The 18559-nt window shown below is 32.2% G+C and overlaps 1 protein-coding gene across 1 annotated transcript; it reads left to right on the top strand.

Annotated features, from left to right (window-relative positions):
- Positions 1 to 335: 335 nt before the first annotated feature.
- LOC129948045 (cuticle protein 8) lies at positions 336 to 18214 on the top strand. The gene is made up of 4 exons (XM_056058856.1): positions 336 to 571; positions 17252 to 17359; positions 17823 to 18015; positions 18090 to 18214. Exons 1-4 carry the CDS (start codon positions 569 to 571, stop codon positions 18176 to 18178), a joined length of 393 nt encoding a protein of 130 aa, XP_055914831.1. The 5' UTR covers positions 336 to 568; the 3' UTR covers positions 18179 to 18214.
- The last annotated feature ends 345 nt before the right edge of the window (positions 18215 to 18559 follow it).

Genomic DNA, 18559 nt, shown 5'->3' with positions numbered 1-18559 from the left:
TTCTTAAATCGCAGATTAAAATAATTCCACACAATGCATCTTTATGCACTGCATAGTCAAGTATATCGTCGCATCTTCACCGCCGCCCGCCGCCGGCCGCTCGCTGTTGCTGCTGCTGCAGTGTTGAAGATGGAGTAAACGTGATGCTGTGCGACACAAGTGTTTCTTGCCACAAGCTAATACCTTTGGTCTTTTCGTCTCGTCTTTAGAGCTCTAACTCTATCTCTGGCTCTGTGACATCATCAAACAAAAAAAAGGCATTCTTGTGCCATTCTCGTGCCACTAGAGCTCTAATCTGAAGAGTCATTCAGACGCACTAGGTTATAGGTGTTGTGCCAACAATTAGGCTTATTCAAAACGTTGGAGATTTTTCATAAGTATATTGTCAAGTGATTTGATACATTGTGCATAGTTAAGCCTTTGAAAATTTTAAAGGATTCTAATTTGTGTGATAAATAAAAACAAAATATTATCCCCGCGATTGTGCAACAAAGGAATTCTAATTTCTCATAATAAAAAATCGAAAGTCTTTTAACGAAAAACCTACAGAAGAAAAACCAGACCAAATATGGTAAGTCCACTTTATTACGAGTACACCAAAAACAAAACAGACAAACTTCCTTTCAGTAGGAATTGATTCGGTTTTAAGTGAGATTGTGACTTCCTTTCTTTTTAATCGGACTTCTGCGCGCTGCCTCGGTCCCGGTCATATCAAGAGTGCATCATGCAAATTTCTTCCTCGATTTGCATTTCTATCTCTCTGTTTTTGTTATAAAGTGGAAAGTTTTGGAGGCTTTTTTGTGATGATATGACTTGAGGTTTTGAAGTTCGCTCTGCTTAAGGGCATAAAATGGAAGTTTACATAGTTCAATAGTGTAATTTGTAATTGGGTATTTGGTTTGAGTTTGGATGGAATAAAAATTCACCAAGCTTAACTCTTTTTATTTTTGTTGGTCGGTTGTTTGGGAATACGTAACATTGCATGACACACTGGACTCGAAACTCGAAATCGGACTTGTTATCGGACTCCTCCAGGTACACCAAATAGATAGTGAATACTTATGTACTGGTTCCGCAAGATTTGTTAGCAATTTAAGAGACTTTTTTATTGCGAAATGGTAATAGACAATTTCTCCTACGGGGATGATGACGATGACGACAACCGGGCTAGATTTATGTATTGTACAGTGGAGTAAGAAAGTATGTTTCAAAAACAAGCAACTTAGAGTTTTCGTGTTTTTATTTAAACTTTGGCAACTGATATTGTGTCCATAGAAGCGTAATCGATCAATGTGTCGATAATTAACAAAAAAATAGTTAAAAGAAGTGAAAGTGAATGAAAATTACAAATTTGCAAGAAAATTTTGTTCATTTTTAGATTTTTGTTTCAGAGAAATATTCACTCTTTTTATTTCCTAATCAAATTTATTGATGATTTTTACTTGCGTAGTTGAAACATACACAAAACTTTGATGTGACTTGATTTGTGGAACATATTTAGTTTGAAACTTAAATTTCACGTGAGATTTTTTCTGAGCGAAAGTGATGACTTCACTATATTATGGAAGAAATTTACTTTTCAACTTTTTTTTCCATAAAAACATAAATTTGTTTCAATTTAGTTTTCACGTGCTAAGACCTTGGGTAATTAATTATTGTATTAACAAAATTGAAACAGTTTGAAACTTTAATTTCACGTGAGATTTTTTTCTGATAGAAAGTGATGACTTCACTATGTTATGGGAGAAATTTACTTTTCAACTTTTTTCCTCTAAAAACATAAATTCGTTTCAACTTAGTTTTCACTTGGTAAGACCTTCAAGTTAAATTCATTTTAGTTTTAACAAAGTTTAAAAAAAAAATCTCATGGTCAATTATTTCTCCGAAAATATGAATATGTTCCACAACAGTTTTCATGTAGTATTTTTCAACATTCTAAGCATAATAGATATCTTAAAAAGAAAGTATGAATAAAATTGCAAACATTTCAAGTGAAAATATGAAATTTTATTCTCAACTTTTTTCCCCCGAAAAAATATATAATTGCGTTCCAGATTAGTTTTCCGCCTTAGCTATTCTAAACACTTAAAATCAGAATTGAAACTCTAAAAAAAGTCATGATTTTATTAAATAATGAACAAATTTGTTAAAATTCCATTTCTACTCTTTTTCCCTTAAAAACATAAATACGTTTCACATTTGTTTTTACGTTTAGCATAGTTGTATTCATTCTTAGTTAAGTTAAAACCTCAAAGGGAAAAGTGATGATTTTAATAAATTTATGAACAAAATTGTCTAATTTCCGCATGGAAGTAATTTCACTTTATTGTTCACTCAGTATTTTTACACATTCCAAGTGAATTTAAAGCCTTAAAGGGAAAGCATCGTTTTTTGTTTAATTTATTAACATAAATTTCACATAAAACCAATTTATTTTTCTATTCTTTTGAGTCCAAATGAAGTTAAAAGGTGAAAGTTAATTGATAATTAAACTACATTTATTGACAGAATTTCACATGGAAAGAATTTATTTTTAAATTTCTTTATTGCTTTTAAACCCTTTTAGTTTTAACATTTTTTCAGATTATAAGTAAAGTTAAAGTGTTATGACTGGATTAAATCCATGAATAAAATTTCACATCGTACAAAAACACAATTACTTTCAGCCTCAGATACCACGTAGTGTAGAAGTTGAAACATTAAAGCAAAACTGATAATCTAAATATATGTAGGAAATTCTTTTCATGTCTTTTCCTACGAAATTTTAATTTTCACGTGATTTTTCACCACAATGCAATTGAAGGTAAAATCTTAAGGGAAAGTGATGATGTCAATAAATTTATGAACAAAACACCAAACATTCCTTATGGAAGCAATTTTATAAACAGAAATAGGTTCCTACAAAGGTTTCACGTGTTATTTTCACATATTCCACGTGAATTTTAATCGGAAGGGGAAAGGTTATGGTTGTACAATGTACATAATTATGTATGTCATAAAAGGAATTTAAATTTTAACTTTTTCCTCTTCACATTTTCAATGAAGTTTAAACCTCAAAGAAAAAAAATATAAAAATTCACATGAAATTAAATTTTCATCGTTTTTCTTTTGAAACATGAATTGAATATATTCCAGCAAAATTTTTCACTGGTGTTTCGTATTGTTACCCCAAATTAAGTTAATTTATTATTCGTAATTTATAAACTTAATAAAATCTTTTACAAATTGCATGGACACATTTGATATTTAATCTGAAAATATGAATACGTTCCACATTAGTTTTCACTTGGTAATTTTTCAAGTTCCAAATAAAGTTAAGTTTTCAAAGGAAAAGTTCTGATTTTTGTAAGTTTTTGGAAATAAAATTCGAATGTTTTTTCTGCAAAAATATGAGTACCTTCCACATAATTTTTCACACGGTTCTTGATATAAACGGAATTAAATGACCTGGTGAAAAAAGTTCAATTTAATGAATTAATGTGTCAAATTTCACGCATTCAGTTCCCGGCAAGAAACTAATTTTAGATTGATTTGTCTCCAGAGATTTTTCTGCCAGGAGTCGAAATTTGGGACTCTATCTTAATGAATTACAAATGTTAACCGAATGCTTTTTAATACCACTGTATCTTAATGTTATGTATATTTAAAATCGTTTCTATGACCCTCTGATACATTTCCGAAGTAAATCCAAATTATATGTTTCGGTTTTCACAGTTTACTTGTTACACTTTTTCCTATCTTCAAAAGATACACAATGCATCTGTTGGCCAATTCAATTCAAAGCTCAAACAACAAGTTAGTTAGTCCTTGTTGATTGCCAATGATTTCATAATTTCTCCTAGTGATAGAAATATATATGTATGCAGCTATAGATTAAAAACCATGGGAAAAGTGGAAGTGTTTTTTTATTTAACATCCAAACAAGTAGCTTTAAGACTTCATCCATATGTAAGGTACGAAGTAAAAGCTGGTGAGAAGTGTTACAAGTTATACCAGACCAGCTACGTACAAATTTCTGGCTCTAGTCTGGAACCCGCTGAGGGTACCTGTTTTGGGAAAATGATGTTGCAATTTTCAAAGTAATTAGAGCAAATATTATTCAACATTTTCCTATGGAGTTTGCGTTGCGTTATTTATTGGATCCACCAACAACATCATAATACAAGATCCACTGAACTCGCAGATTCGCCTTTGCGTATTTTATAAGTGTGTAAGTGGTGTCACACTGCGTGAGAGGTGTGTGGTGTTTTTGTTTGCTTAGTTTTTATACAACATAATATTATTTATATTCAAATGGGGAAATTTATTTTGTCCGGTTGATGAATACGCTGCCGCAATTAAGGTGGAAATATATGGGAGGTGATCAATAATAATCATTTATGATTTAGGGGAACTCATAAACAAATTGTCTTAATTGAGTGTTTCTGTTTAATCAAAGTCTTTTAAACAACTTTGGGTAAGTTAAATGTATGTTATTCTTTTCGGGGAATTCAAATTGTTGCAAAAATGTTTTGAAATTTAAATAAAAACATTATATTTTGAGGTTAAAGTTTATTTTGGCAATGACATTGAAATTCCAGAGCAGGGTCTTTTCGTGGTTCATTAATGTGGACTTTTGACCTGCACCTGATATCTCTTTGTGCGTCAGCAGGTCTTTTTCAGCAAAATGAGTATATATTTATTCTCACCCTTACTTGAGTGTTTACAAATGTCAAAATGGTCTTTTCAAGGATAATGACATTAGGAACTAGTAAAACAATGATAGAGTTTGTAGAATTTATTATCTGTCAGTTTATCAAATGTGGATTGTAATTTGTCACTCTGACAAATGAAGTAAGAGCAAATAAAAATTTCATTTTTCATTGAATTAAAAAAAGTAAAAATTAAGAGAAATAATAAAAGGACTTGAAAAATTGAAGCAAATAAAGCTTTTTTTAAATAAATTGGTTTAGAATAAGAAGAATCGATTTAAATTTATAATTAAATGGTATTTCTTAAGGCCCCTTCGTGCTTTTGTTTCATAATTTCACTTCAGTGCAAAGTTTTCACATAGGTACCACATATTTTTACTCGCTATTCACATTCGTATGGGGTGTAGTTAAAAAGATCGAGAAAGCTTTTTTAAATAAATTGTTTTAGAATAAGAAGAACCGATTTAAATTTATAATTAAATGGTATTTCTTAAGGCCCTTTCGTGCTTTTGTTTCACAATTTGATTTCAGTGCAAGGTTTTCACATAGGTTCAACATATTTTTACTTGCTTTTCACCTTTGTATGGGGTGTAGCTAAAAAGTTCGAGGACTCATAATAATAACATAGTTATAGATAAGTTCTTTTCATGGCAATTTTCTTAAAAATTAGCGCAAACTCTGACAGTTTTGAATTCTTGAACATTACAATAACAGGAAAGGTAAGACAAGGTATAACTCATTCGTGAAGTTGAACTCAACAGTAAAAATATTTTAACTTTTTAACTAGAGCATAGTTCGTTAAAATAACGGTCAAAAGCGAGTGATACTAATATTTTGCGGCATATTTCAAGGTGTCAAGGTGGCTACGAGTCCATCAGTCCAATTTTTCACTACTTATGCAATGAATCTTGCGGTATGGCATCAATTGTTGAATAAATATTGGGTTCCAAAATTTATAAAAATTGGCTTAAAACAGTACCAAAAAAAGTAATCTAGGTCGTAAAGCCGCACGAATGAGGGGATTCGGTAACATGACCACTCCTGAAACTAAAGTTTTTGTAGAATTAAGCGCGCTGTATGACTGCTAAGTCTTTTTGAAACCAAATATTTTCGATATTTACTAATTTGTTTTTTCTCACTTGAGTACAAATGTCAAAATGGACTTTTCATGGATAATGACATTAGGAACCAGTAAAACAATGGTAGAGTTTATCTGTCAGTTTATCAAATTTGGACTGTAATTTTTCACTTTGACAAATTCACTAAGAGCTATATTTGTATTTTTATTTTTTATGGAATGTAAAATAAATAATAAAAAGATTTTAAAAATTTTAGCAAACCTTTTTTACAATAAAGGTTACATATGCTTAGGAAGAACCGATTTAAAAATATAATTCAATGGTCTGTTTTAAGGCCCCTTCGTGCTTTTGCCTCAGAATTTGTCTTTCGTGGAAAGTTTCCACATACTTACTTACTTAAATTGGCTATAGTCCTGTGGGAACTTAGGCCTCACCCAACAAACTTCTCCATCTAGATCAGTCCCTAGCTAGATGTCTATAGTTGCGCACTTCAAGTTGGATGAGGTCACTTTCCACTTGTGAGTCTTCCTCTATTGCTTTGCCCTTTAGACGTAGATTCGAAGTTTCCACATAGGTTCCACAAAACTTTTACTCATATTTCAAAATGGTATCGGGTGTTTTTTAAAAGCTTGGAGCATTAAATAATTATATAGTTCGAATATCTTCTTTTGATTTTATAATTAGCGCACATTCTAAAAGTTTTGTATATCTTTATTACTCCAGAGACGCAGTGGAAAAACGAAGGGGTTGCAACTGAGACGTTGCTATACATTACTTATGAATTCTTAAACATTGCAGTTACAGGAAATGTAATAAAGGTTATACAATACATACTCGCGAAGTACGGCTTAAGAACGAATCTCCAAGTTGGGCTCAAGAGTAAAAAGAATTTAACTTTTTAAGGGGACAAATGTAAACCGATATTTCACTAGAGTTCGTTGATATAACTCCTTAAATTTAAATCAGATTAATTCAATAAAAAAACGACAATTTTCGATTACTTGATCTGGTTTTTATAAGTAATGATTTAGAAGCGTCAATATATCCTATCATTGAACCATTAATGCTAAATTTAATCCACCATAAGGCCTTAGAGATTAAATTCAATTTTTGCAACTAAATAAGTTAAATTTTCACCATAATGATCTTAATTTTGAATATGATTATGTAAAGTTGATTACAACGCGATTAATAATTTTATCTTTGATGTTGAATGGGACAGCTTTTTCGATACCAATAATTTGGAAACTAACTTATTATATTTAGATGTAAAATTGAAGAAGCAAAAATGGGTTTTGCTCCAGTTAAAAGAATAGTCAAGAACTGTAAACCTGTTTGGTTTAATAAAAGACTAAGTCATTTGAAAAACAAGCTTATTAAACTTCAAAAAAAAAGGAAATCTTATGGTTTACCCCCCAACATGAGGTTTAAAGATAAAATTTTATGCGATGAAGAACTTTCGTCTTTGGATGACAATAAAGAACATGACAGTGATGAAATTCTTCCTATGTTCTAAAAATTCTGCAGATATGGTCTTTCTAAACCTTTTTAAAAATTATTTAATTTATCGCTCAGTCTTGGTCAGTTCTTAGATACTTGGAAAACTTAAGTCATTACCCCAATTCATAAAACAGGCTCAAAGCAGGATGTCCTTAACTACAGATTGATTTCAAAACTTCAAACTCTTCCAAAAATTTTTGAAGCCATTGTCAAAAAAGGGATTTATGAAAATCTTAAGTAAGGAATTTCAGACAATCAACAAGGGTTTGTGAGTAAAAGATCACACTTTTGTACAAAAGGTATTGAACGGGGTAAGCAAGTTAATGTCATACACACCGACTTTTCAAAAGCATGACGTCTTATTAAAAAAAAACAAGAACACCTTGGTTTTCATTCTCACTTGTTGAATTGGTTAGATGAATATTTAACAGATCGTACACAGTTTGTGAAAATTTGATGTAGCACATCAAAAAGAATTTATAACTTTTTAGGGGTTCCACAAGGGAGCCATCTCGGACCACATTTGTTTGTTCTTTTTATAAACGACCTTCCCGACTGTGTCAAATTCTCTTACTGACGATTTGAAAATGTACAAACGTATCAATTGTCCACTTGATTGCAATCTTTTGAAAGAAGACCTCCAGTGGTTTGAAGATAACTGCCTTCATCTCAATATCTAAAAGTGTAAGCAAATGTCTTTTACTTGATCACGCAACCCTATTCACTTCAAATATATGGTTAATTATACAAGCCGTAATAAGGTTTCGATCTTTAAGGATTTAGTTGTTGTTTTCGATAGGAAGTTAACTTTTAATAATCATTACGACTATATGATTTCGAAGTCAAATAAAATGCTCGGTTTTCTAATGAGAAATTCAAAGGAATTTACTGATCCGCATACTTTAAAAATGCGTTATATCTCATTGGTGAGATCATGGTTAGAATATGCTAGTTGCATTTGGTGCCCGGTAGCAAGCATTAATAGAAGCTATTCAGCCTTGAACTGGGTAGGTGATATTATGTCCTCCCAAACCAAAGGTGCTTACTCTTAGGCTTGGGAACCCTTCAAATAAGAAGGAAACAGTGTTTTGTTCTTTTAGCCAGAGATGTTATATGTAACCATATAGATTATTCTATGCTGCTTACACTTTACCCAATTCAAGTACCTTCAAGACGTCTCAGGGAAAGAACATTTTTTGTATACTGCGTCATTACACTGGTATTAAAATGGTTGTAGAATTAAGCCTTGTTGGAACTAAATATTTTCGATATGTATCTCATTTATTTTCGATAACATAAAAGTTGTAACCATACTGGCCATTGAACGTAATAGCAGCACTTTTCTCATTTCGAAACAAATAAGGACCCATGATGCCGCCAATCGGTATACCGAACCAAACAGTCAAATTCAATGGATGCAGTGGTAGTTCATAAATGGATTGAGGCTATTCTTCGTACCGTATACTGCAGTTATACATATTGACAAAGAAATTTACTCCATCATTAAAAACCTTCGAAAGTACTTTCTAAACTTCTGGAACAGATTTAATCTTTTAAAGTAAAGTTCCACCATTTCGACGCGTTACTCTGGCATTAAAGGATTCGTAATGATAATTCTTATTTAACAAAAATGCCAACAAAGTTTTAACTTCTTCAACTATCAAACCACTCAAAACCATTGAAACTTGTAATGAATTAAAAACGCCCTTTATGTTGAACTTTATGGTTTGATTTTTATCTATTAAATTTCATACACCTTATGATAGATAAGCGGATTCTGAGGGTGTATTTTTGAAAATTTAGGAAATTTCTATCATTTTACTTTGAGCTGAATTCCAGACCTTGTGCCAAGTATAGAGATTCTTTTTTTCAGTCGGACATCAAGAATGTTTTTGATTTTGTTTTGCCCAGCTCTGTTTTTAATTCCCATTTCGAGATTCAAAACTTTATGAATAATAAGCACTGATATCACATCTCAAATCGTTCCTAACGCTCGCACATATTAAGGGTAGTCGTAATCCCTTTATTAAGTGCAAGTTGAACTTGCTTCAAGACTTAAACCTTTCATTTCCGTAGTCTTTTATGTTTTTTTCATAGCAACTTTAACACAAGCTTCGTTATAGATTCAACATACACAATTCATACTTTCATATGCCACCATACAATGTTGTTTTTCACACCATCCTATTCTCATCTAGTTAGCGATATCAAACTTCCATATTAAGCAGACGTCTGTAATACTCCAAGGCGATTGCCATTCCAATTGGTTTCCCTAATGTCTATAATGGTAAAACGTAAAACCGAAACTCTGTTAGTCGCGCCTTCCTCCAAATCATACAACAGAATAGCCACCCTCATATTACGATCAATACCCACCCAACGTCCAGTAGTGCAGTGGTTAGACGCAGTCCAGTCTGTACCTTCTAAATATAACTTACAAACCATCTATTTCCTTTGGACTGCACGAGAAAGAAACAATATACCTAAAACTTCCTCCTGCACTAGATTCCAGATAAATACCTAGCTACTCCACCAATTCAAACTCTCAGTCTCAAGAAGTATATCAAATAGTTGTATCTGACCCTGCAATCTTGCACTTACTCTCACTTGATCATTATGGGGAACCTTTATTTTGTAAACAACATGTAGCACATCAATTGAGGCAAACCATTTCGCCACTTTTGTGTTTTTGTGTTTTTGTGGCACGATTACTTGCTACTCGTTTATTAGATATACCGTAGTCATAGAGTGTCGAGTAGGTACTCGTACTCGTATACAACTTGTAACAATAACCCTTTCGTTCAAAATCTACAAAGACTGGAACCACCTTTATGGCACTTATATGCATATAAGTTAAAAGGTACCTCTATCTTTACCTTACCTTACCTATATCCAATGCACCATTGGATCTCTACTCTGAAGCTCTTGAGTCTGGACAGAAGTTAAGTTTGAAGTCGAATGCCAATCTCACTTGCAAATTCAATTTGAATGCTGGCTCTGATGTTGATCTTAGCGATTTCAAAAAAATATCGGATAGTTCAAAGTATTTTTGCCCATACCCAAGTGTGAAGCCGATAATATGAGATTTGCAGGTTAGAGTTTTTGTTTCTTTCCCCTTTTTATGAGATCACTTGATGGGGTCACTTGGAAAATAATGAAACTTGATATGTTTCTATTTGTATAAAAGCTATGAAATTGCACCAAGCGAGTGATTTGATTATTGGATTGTGTATCGTGTTAAAGGACTTTGGCAGGGAATTATATAGTGTTGGAAATACATTGTTTATTTAGAAAGGTTTATAAGATAATCTTTCTACTTTTTAAGTGAGATTGAAGTAATTTTGTTTTGGAAAATGTGTTGATTTAATGTTTTAATCAATTATAGTGGAGGGCTTAGAGAAAATTGGATTTAACTATTTAACTTGAAAACGAAAATATTAGAATTTGTTAGCAATCACTTTTTATTAAGTGGAAATAGGATACGATCCACAACCTTTTGAACCTTTTTGCTTATTTCGAAAAAAAAAAACCTAGGAGATGCAATATGCAGAACCTTAGGAGTAAAGTAAATACGTTCCACATTTTTTCTTTCACAGAAAAATAAGAAAGAAATACTTTCTTTTGACATTTCTTAAAAGGAATATAATTTTACTCTGCATTGATGTTAACATTTCGTCCAGAAACGTATAGTTCTGTTTTTTATATGAAAAATTGATCGACAACCGTTTGACACTTTTTGTTTCTAAGAGATGCGATTTGTTAAACATTGTGTGGCCTAGTCTCAATCGTGAACTATGTACTGCTTGAGATCGGTTTAAGTCTTTGATATAGTTTACAGGTGATAAATTTGGTTTATGTGTTCTTAGAAATGATTTTGATTGATTCCAACGATTCTTTGATTTCTCTTGAATAAGCTTGAAAGAATGAATCCATATGAAAGTTTGCAAATGGTGGTATTTTGTATTCTAGAGGCATTATAAATAAATGCTTGGCGAGCACCAGCGTCTGCTTTTTCATTCCCTGGAATTTCTACATGTCCTGGTGACCATATTAAATGAATACGTGGACATTCTGAGCAGATATGGGCTCTTAGAGCTTGAATGATTGGTACCTGGTTTGAGAGTCTATGCAGATAGCTGTTTTGACAGTTGAATTTAGAGCATATTTTAACGCTTCCACTAATGCCATTACTTCACCAGTATACGAATTTTGATCAGGAGTGATAAGTTGTTGGAATAAAACTTTGTTGTTGGTACTGTCAAGCCTATAAACGCAGTATCCGGTTACACCATCTTTACAGGATGCGAGTATAGAACGGAACCAAAATTTCCAGTTTCTATGATTTCATGACACTTTTGTCTAAAAACATTATTTGGTGTGCTTTTTTTGAAGATTTTCTTAAAGAAACAGCCAACAACAGAGTTTGGTTATCATAATTTTGAATTTTAGGTATGTTTATTTTCGAAGCATTGATGTTGCTAATTGAACTGAAGATGACACTTTTGTTCTTTGAGGTTTCGACTTGAAACCAACCTGATTTACAAATATAATGCAGAGCAGGCTTTGCAGTACTTTGCAGTACCCGTGGCATGACGGCTAGTGCGTTCGTTGGACTGTCATGCCAGAGGTCTTGGGTTCGATCCCTGCCTATGCTATCTAAATTCTTTTCAAGGGTACTGCCTCTTGCGAGGAATTGACAAATTCTCCAAGAGTAACTTTTGTCATGAAAAAGTGCTTTCTCAAATTAGCCGTTCGGATTCGGCATGAACTGTAGGTCCCCTCCATTCCTGATAACATTACTCGCACATAGGAATGGTTGAGAGTTGTAAGTCACTAGGCCTTAGTTCTCAACGGACTGTTGAGCCACCCAACTTTTATGCTTTGTATTTACAATACTTTTAGAAAAAAGTTTATTTTGCGCTATAACTTTCATTTTTGTAAAGCCTGAGATATTAGCCTCGGCAAGTAAAGCTTCGATAGTTATAGTTATTTGTTTTACCGAGCTTTTGCGAGAATGCCATTTCCAAGTTTTGGTACAGACTAGTCCTAGGATTTTGGCTTTGTTGAGAGAAATGCTAGTAAGTCCAATATTGTCAGTGTTCATACAATTGTGTTTTCTACAAACATGTAATGTATCCATTTTATTTATTGGCATTTTTGCTTCAGATCAATCACACCATTCAAGTTTTTTGATGCTGTCGAGTTTAAGTGTTTTTGACTTCATCTGGTTTTCCTGATGTTAAGACAAAAATATTGTCAGTATAGGTAAGTATAGTTTTTGTCTGTACCAGCTCAGACTGAAGTGTTTTAAGGAGTGGATTTACATAAGCGTTATATAACACGGTAGAGATTGGTGAACCTTGCGGGATTCCATTTTGGAAAAACTACTTTTATTTGACATTTCACACACGGAATTCGATTTCACTTCCAATGGATGTGAAAAAATTTGTCGTACAGAAATTCGTGGTTCTGTTTGCTAAATAAAAAAAAACAATCTGCAGCCCTTTAAATTATTTTTTGCAATAAATATAGGATACCATACAAATTGAAATGAATACGTTCCACATTTTCTATTTCACAAAAAAATTAGAAAAATCTATTTTTATTTGACATTTCACACAGAGTTTAAATTCACTTTATGTGAATGTGAGAATATTTCGTCAAGAAAACGTCATTTCTAAATGAACAACCGATCCACAACCTTTCGACACTTTTTTCCTTCAAAAAATCTAGAAAACTCACTTCGCATAGAAATTAAGTGAATACGTTCCACATTTTCGCTTCGTAGAAAAATACAAAAATACACTTTCATTTGACATTTCACTGACGGAATTTTACTCCACTTCTGATGAATAAGGAAATGGCGTCAAAAAACTTATTTCTTCTGTTTTTGAAATGTAAAATCAATCCACAACCTTTTCACTCTTTTTTATTCCCAAAAATCTTCAAGACTCCTTGCCTTTACGTTTTTTAAAGACATTTCACATTTATTCTAATACTAATTTCAACTTTTCATTCTGAGATATGATGTTGTAATTGTGAAATAAAGTATCAATTGTGTGTCATTGCACAGGAAAAATTGTTATTTGTGACTCCAAAAACTTTGGCACGGATAGTGAAAATGACAAAACTATTGAAAGCATTATTTTAAAGTGTAATTTTTCAAAACTTATGTTGGCTTCTGCGGGTTTCAGTTTACGAAAATGGACAAGCAACGTAAAGGAACTCATCGAGGATATCCCAGCTCAAAATCGTGAGCTTGATTTTGAACTTCCGTTCAATTCGGCCGACCACGTTAAGACGCTCGGGATTAAATGGTATCCCAAAGGTAACTGCTTTTCGTACAAGAACTTACAGCCGCCAACAGAAGCAACAACAAAAAGGTCAATGTTATCGACGATAGCCAAACTCTTCGACCCAATGGGATGGATTTCCCCATGCATTATCACGGCCAAGCTAATTATGCAGCGACTATGGGACCTTGGATATGATTGGGATGAACAGATTCCAACAACTTTGATGAAAGATTGGGACACTTTTAGTAGAGAACTTTCTCTGATCGAACGGCTTCGCATCCCACGGAGGACCCAGTTGAGCAAGACCAGATCAAGCTTCACGGGTTTTATGACGCTTCAACGAAAGCTTACGGTGCAGCAATCTATCTCCGTGTTCTGGATATTGATGGTAATATCCATGTCAATCTATTGTTATCCAAGACAAAGGTTAACAATGTATGAATATTTCAGTGCCTAAATATGTCTCATTGTTATTCTAGAGACTGACTCGTAAATGCTTATACGGGCCTCTATCTCTGCCCAGCATTAGTCTGTTGTCTGTCCCTAAACATGGGAAATCTAAAAATCCGGCTCGAAGGACCAATTTTTGCATATGTAATTATTAAAAATTAATTAGGGAAGCTAATATCCCTAACTTTTGAAAAGATATTTGAGTCCAAATTCAATTTTTATCAACTTGGAGTTCTGTTTTTCAGGGTTAATTTTTTTTATAAAAAACTGTCAATTTGATTTTTATCAAAATTTTGCCAGATGTTAAAAACGTTATTTTCGTTGCACAAAGTTCTTTTGCAGATGAAATAATTTTTTTTTGTACAATTTTCGAGGTGACAGTTTTTGGTTTCAGTTTTTTTGATTTATAAAAAACGTTAATTTGATTTTTTCCAAAAATATATTTGTTTGGTATCGCGTTACAATTGGTTTTTGAGGTATTTAAGTTTAACTAAAATGTTCCCATTTTTTTAAACTGCTATTGTAAGAAAAAACACATACGCAATTTTTTTTAGAGCCCTTTTTGTATCTTTCTGTATTATTATCTGTATAACAAAATGTATTTAAAGTCGAAATCTCTTCTGGTTCTTGAGCTATGGACGAAGAAAAAAAACCTCGCGAACGAACAGACTTACGGACGTACACACGCACTTACAGACATCTTTCTAAAAATCTTTTATTTCGACTCTAGGGACCTTGAAACGTCGAGAAATGTCAATTTTTTTAATTTGACAAATCGGACCCATTACAATAAATAAGTTAAAAATCAATCCACAACCTTCTGACACTATTTTTGTTTCAACAAATCTAGGAGACCATAGAAATTAAACGAATGCATTCCACCTTTACTATTCATAGAAAAATAAGAAAAAACAAACAAAAATTCACTTCACGTAAATAAATGAACAACCGATCCAAAACCTTTTGACACTTTTTTCCCTTCAAAAAATCTAGAAAACTCACTTCGCATCGAAATTAATTGAATACGCTCCACATTTTCGCTTCGCAGACAAATACAAAAATACACTTTCATTTGAAATTTCACTGACAAAATTTTACTCCACTTCACATGCATATGAAAAAACTTGCAGTTCTGTTTGTCAAATGAAAAATCAATCCACAACCTTTTCATTCCCAAAAATCTTAAAGACTCCTTGCTTTTAAGTTTTTTTAAAGACGTTCCACATTTATTTTAACACTAATTTTAATTTCTCATTCAGAAATGCAAAGTTGTAAATGTGAATAAAAGAATCAGCGGTATGGTTTCCCAAGTTATGAGGTGTGGATTGTATGTGGACCGAGAAGACAGTTCGTGGAATGGAATAGAAAATTCGAAAATTGTTTTAATAAAATAGACGTGGGCGTATTTTTGAAGATTGTAATGTGTTCATAAAGAGGAAATATGGTAACAATAAGTTAGGTGATTTTCAATACAAATTTTAAGTTTCTAGTTTGTTAGTAACACAATTTTTTCATACTCTAAAGAACTCAAACTTCAAGAATATCTATCAGTTTACTCTTGAGCTCAATATCGGATCTTCTGAAGCATAGGTATTCTTTTTTCAGCCACACATTAAGAATGTGGAGCGTATAAGTCATAAGTTTTTAAAAAACAGATGATTATTTATTAGTTTTGACACTTTTATCATATTGGTGTTTGACTTTTCACCACTTTATGATGTGTGGATCGCATGTGGAACGGAAAAGCAATTTTAAGTATCTGATTTCAAGCATCAAGCTGTTGGAGTATGCGTAGAATATATAGCGACAAATCCCTTTTCTACTTTCATTCATTTTCCTTGATCGAATTCATGTAAATTGCTCTTTTAGCTTTCTACTTATAAGAAATAACAAGCCTTTACATAACTTGGGAAATTTTGATTTCATTACAAGAAAATAGATTTTCTATGGCAAATTTAAATTTTAGTTTTCAATTAAACACTTATTCTAAAGTGTTGAAATAGCTGTCAAATTTAAAGACAGTTTTGACTTATAAATAAGAAAATATTTGAAGCACATAAATATGTAGTCAATTTATTTTAATTTGAAATTATTTGAACTGACAATTGTATTAATGTTGTTTTAGGAAGGAATATTCCCTCGAAGTATCAATTTACATATTTTAGTCAACGGAATTCAAAAAACTGTAATAGTGACCTTTTGACACATTAAAAGAAATCAATTAATTTTACCAATGAAAAACTTCAAAATCTTGAAAATCTCCGTTTGAATTTGTTTTGTTAGAAAGATTTTGGAATGTATTCGATTTCTTTCACGAAAGATCACATTTTGTGAACTTTTTTCTTGATTCATTCACATTGGTGTTTGAATTTTCACTTACAGGGTTTAATCAAAATTATTTAAATCTTTTTTTTTCCTGACATTTAATAAACTGACAGATGAAAACTGTATTTGAAATCAAAAATAAATCAATTTATTTTTGCCAATGGAATCCAAAACACAGAATTTGAAAATTTTGACAGACAAAAAGAAATAATTTAGTTTTACACATGAGATACGAACTGTGGATGTTCTATCACATGAGCTCTATTTCTATTCGCAGACAGCAACGAATTGTCAATTTATAATTACCCTTTTCAACAAACAAAAGAAGAGTGGTTTAATTTTGAGGTTAAGTTGAGCGCGAACGATTTATTCGTTGCAGTGTGGATGGTATGTGGAACACGAATAGAGTTTGACAGTTCGTAGCAACCACACTGCAATTCGTTACTACGAAATTGTTTTCACAAGATTGTCTTGTTTTAGAGAACAAAATGCAAATTTTATTATTCTAACATAAGTGTCAATTGGTTTTTTATAATTCAATGTGTTTCTGTTTGAAGTTGGCTTTTTGAAATTTGTAAAATCACGTTTGTTCGTCCATTCGTTGTTCGCCCTCATGTGCAGGGCCCCTTAGACATATTGTGGAACGTATTCTATGTTTCTACAAGAAATCAGGTTTTTTGATTCTTGGTTTGTAATTAATTTTAAATCAACAATAAATCAATTAATTTTACTCAATAGACCTACAAGAATGAGAAACAGAAAAAGACATACATATTTTAAATATGAAGAACCAAAACCTCTTAAAAAACTCAATTTGTGTTTATTTTGTGGAACGCATTTGTTATTTTCTATGAAACAAATCCATTGACAAGTTCCTTATGATTATGCAAACATTTATGTATTTCCCCAGGTCTCCTTCAATGCAACAATTTTGTTGCTCTTCATTGCTACCACAACAGTCTCTAGCCAGTTCATGGAATTCTTTAGTGACTACAAGAAAAACCACATTGAAGATGAGGTAAGTAAGACTAAGAGGTTTTATAATTTTTAATTAAAAGTGCATTTATCTAGTAGTAAATAAATGATATATGTATGAACAAATAACAATCATTAAGATTAGACACCTTAATTGCTCCCGGACACAACTGTGACGAATCTATAATCATAAATTTATTAAATAGCCATTTTATAGTGACAGTGGCCGGCGGCGACTGTAACGATATAGTGATGAAGAAAAGGCTGTTCTTTATAACTCCTTTTCTTAGAGTGCGTTCAATCAATAAACATATGTACATATCAATATAAAGCTCGTAAAGAACCATAAAAAATGGCCTTGGATCGGTTTCGAGACATATGGTCTTGAAATCATGTTCTTACAACGCTTGTAAAAAGCTACTTTTACTTTTTTCTTCTTAGGCGAGAAGATATAATTTTCTGAAAACCTTGATTTTTAATTTTTCTTCTTCTGTTTTTACATAAAGATTAATTACTCGTTTCGATATGTCATCGATCATCCTGAAAGTGGTGTTACACTGGACCACTGGGAGGATAGAAAAGGCATCCAAGTTAATGGAAGATATGGACTTTTAGAACCAGGTGGATATGTACGAGATGTACGTTATGAAGTTAATGGAGACAATGGATTCAAAAGTGTGGTTAGAACCAGAATGCCAGGTTTGTTATTTATAAAAGAGATAAATTAATTGATCCAATTAGAGGTTGATTAACTGTTATGTTTGTTTTTATAGGAAGTAGAAGCCATCAAGTTTTATTTGTTTTGAGATCACAACCAAAACAGGCGTTGAGAAGAGCCGAACCTGTGGCATTTGTCGTGTAAATTCAAATCAATATTATATAATTTTTAAAATATAAATACAATTACACAAAATTAGTGGATATTTTACAATTTTACTTATTTTTATTTACAAAATATTGATTGTCAAAAAAGAAAATTGGTATGAGTTGCTCCAAGCACTTGGTGACTTTTTGTATGGTTTTACCCTTTCATGGAGAGGAATGTATAAAGCGCCATCTTGGCAGATTTCAAGAATATTATTTTTATAATTTTTAGAATAGAGGAAACCATTCAGCACCACAAACAGACTCATTAATGAACTAAAACTTCACATTGAATATTTTTTGAAAAATGGTCGGACCAACGTTAAGTGAATCGATAGGATCATGTAAGGATTAAGGTTTGTAGTCTATCTTTTTGTAA

Source organism: Eupeodes corollae, chromosome 2, assembly GCF_945859685.1.
Source record: "Eupeodes corollae chromosome 2, idEupCoro1.1, whole genome shotgun sequence".
In the NCBI taxonomy this organism is placed as follows: Eukaryota; Metazoa; Arthropoda; class Insecta; order Diptera; family Syrphidae; genus Eupeodes; species Eupeodes corollae.
This window is presented reverse-complemented; position numbering and strand designations above follow the sequence as displayed.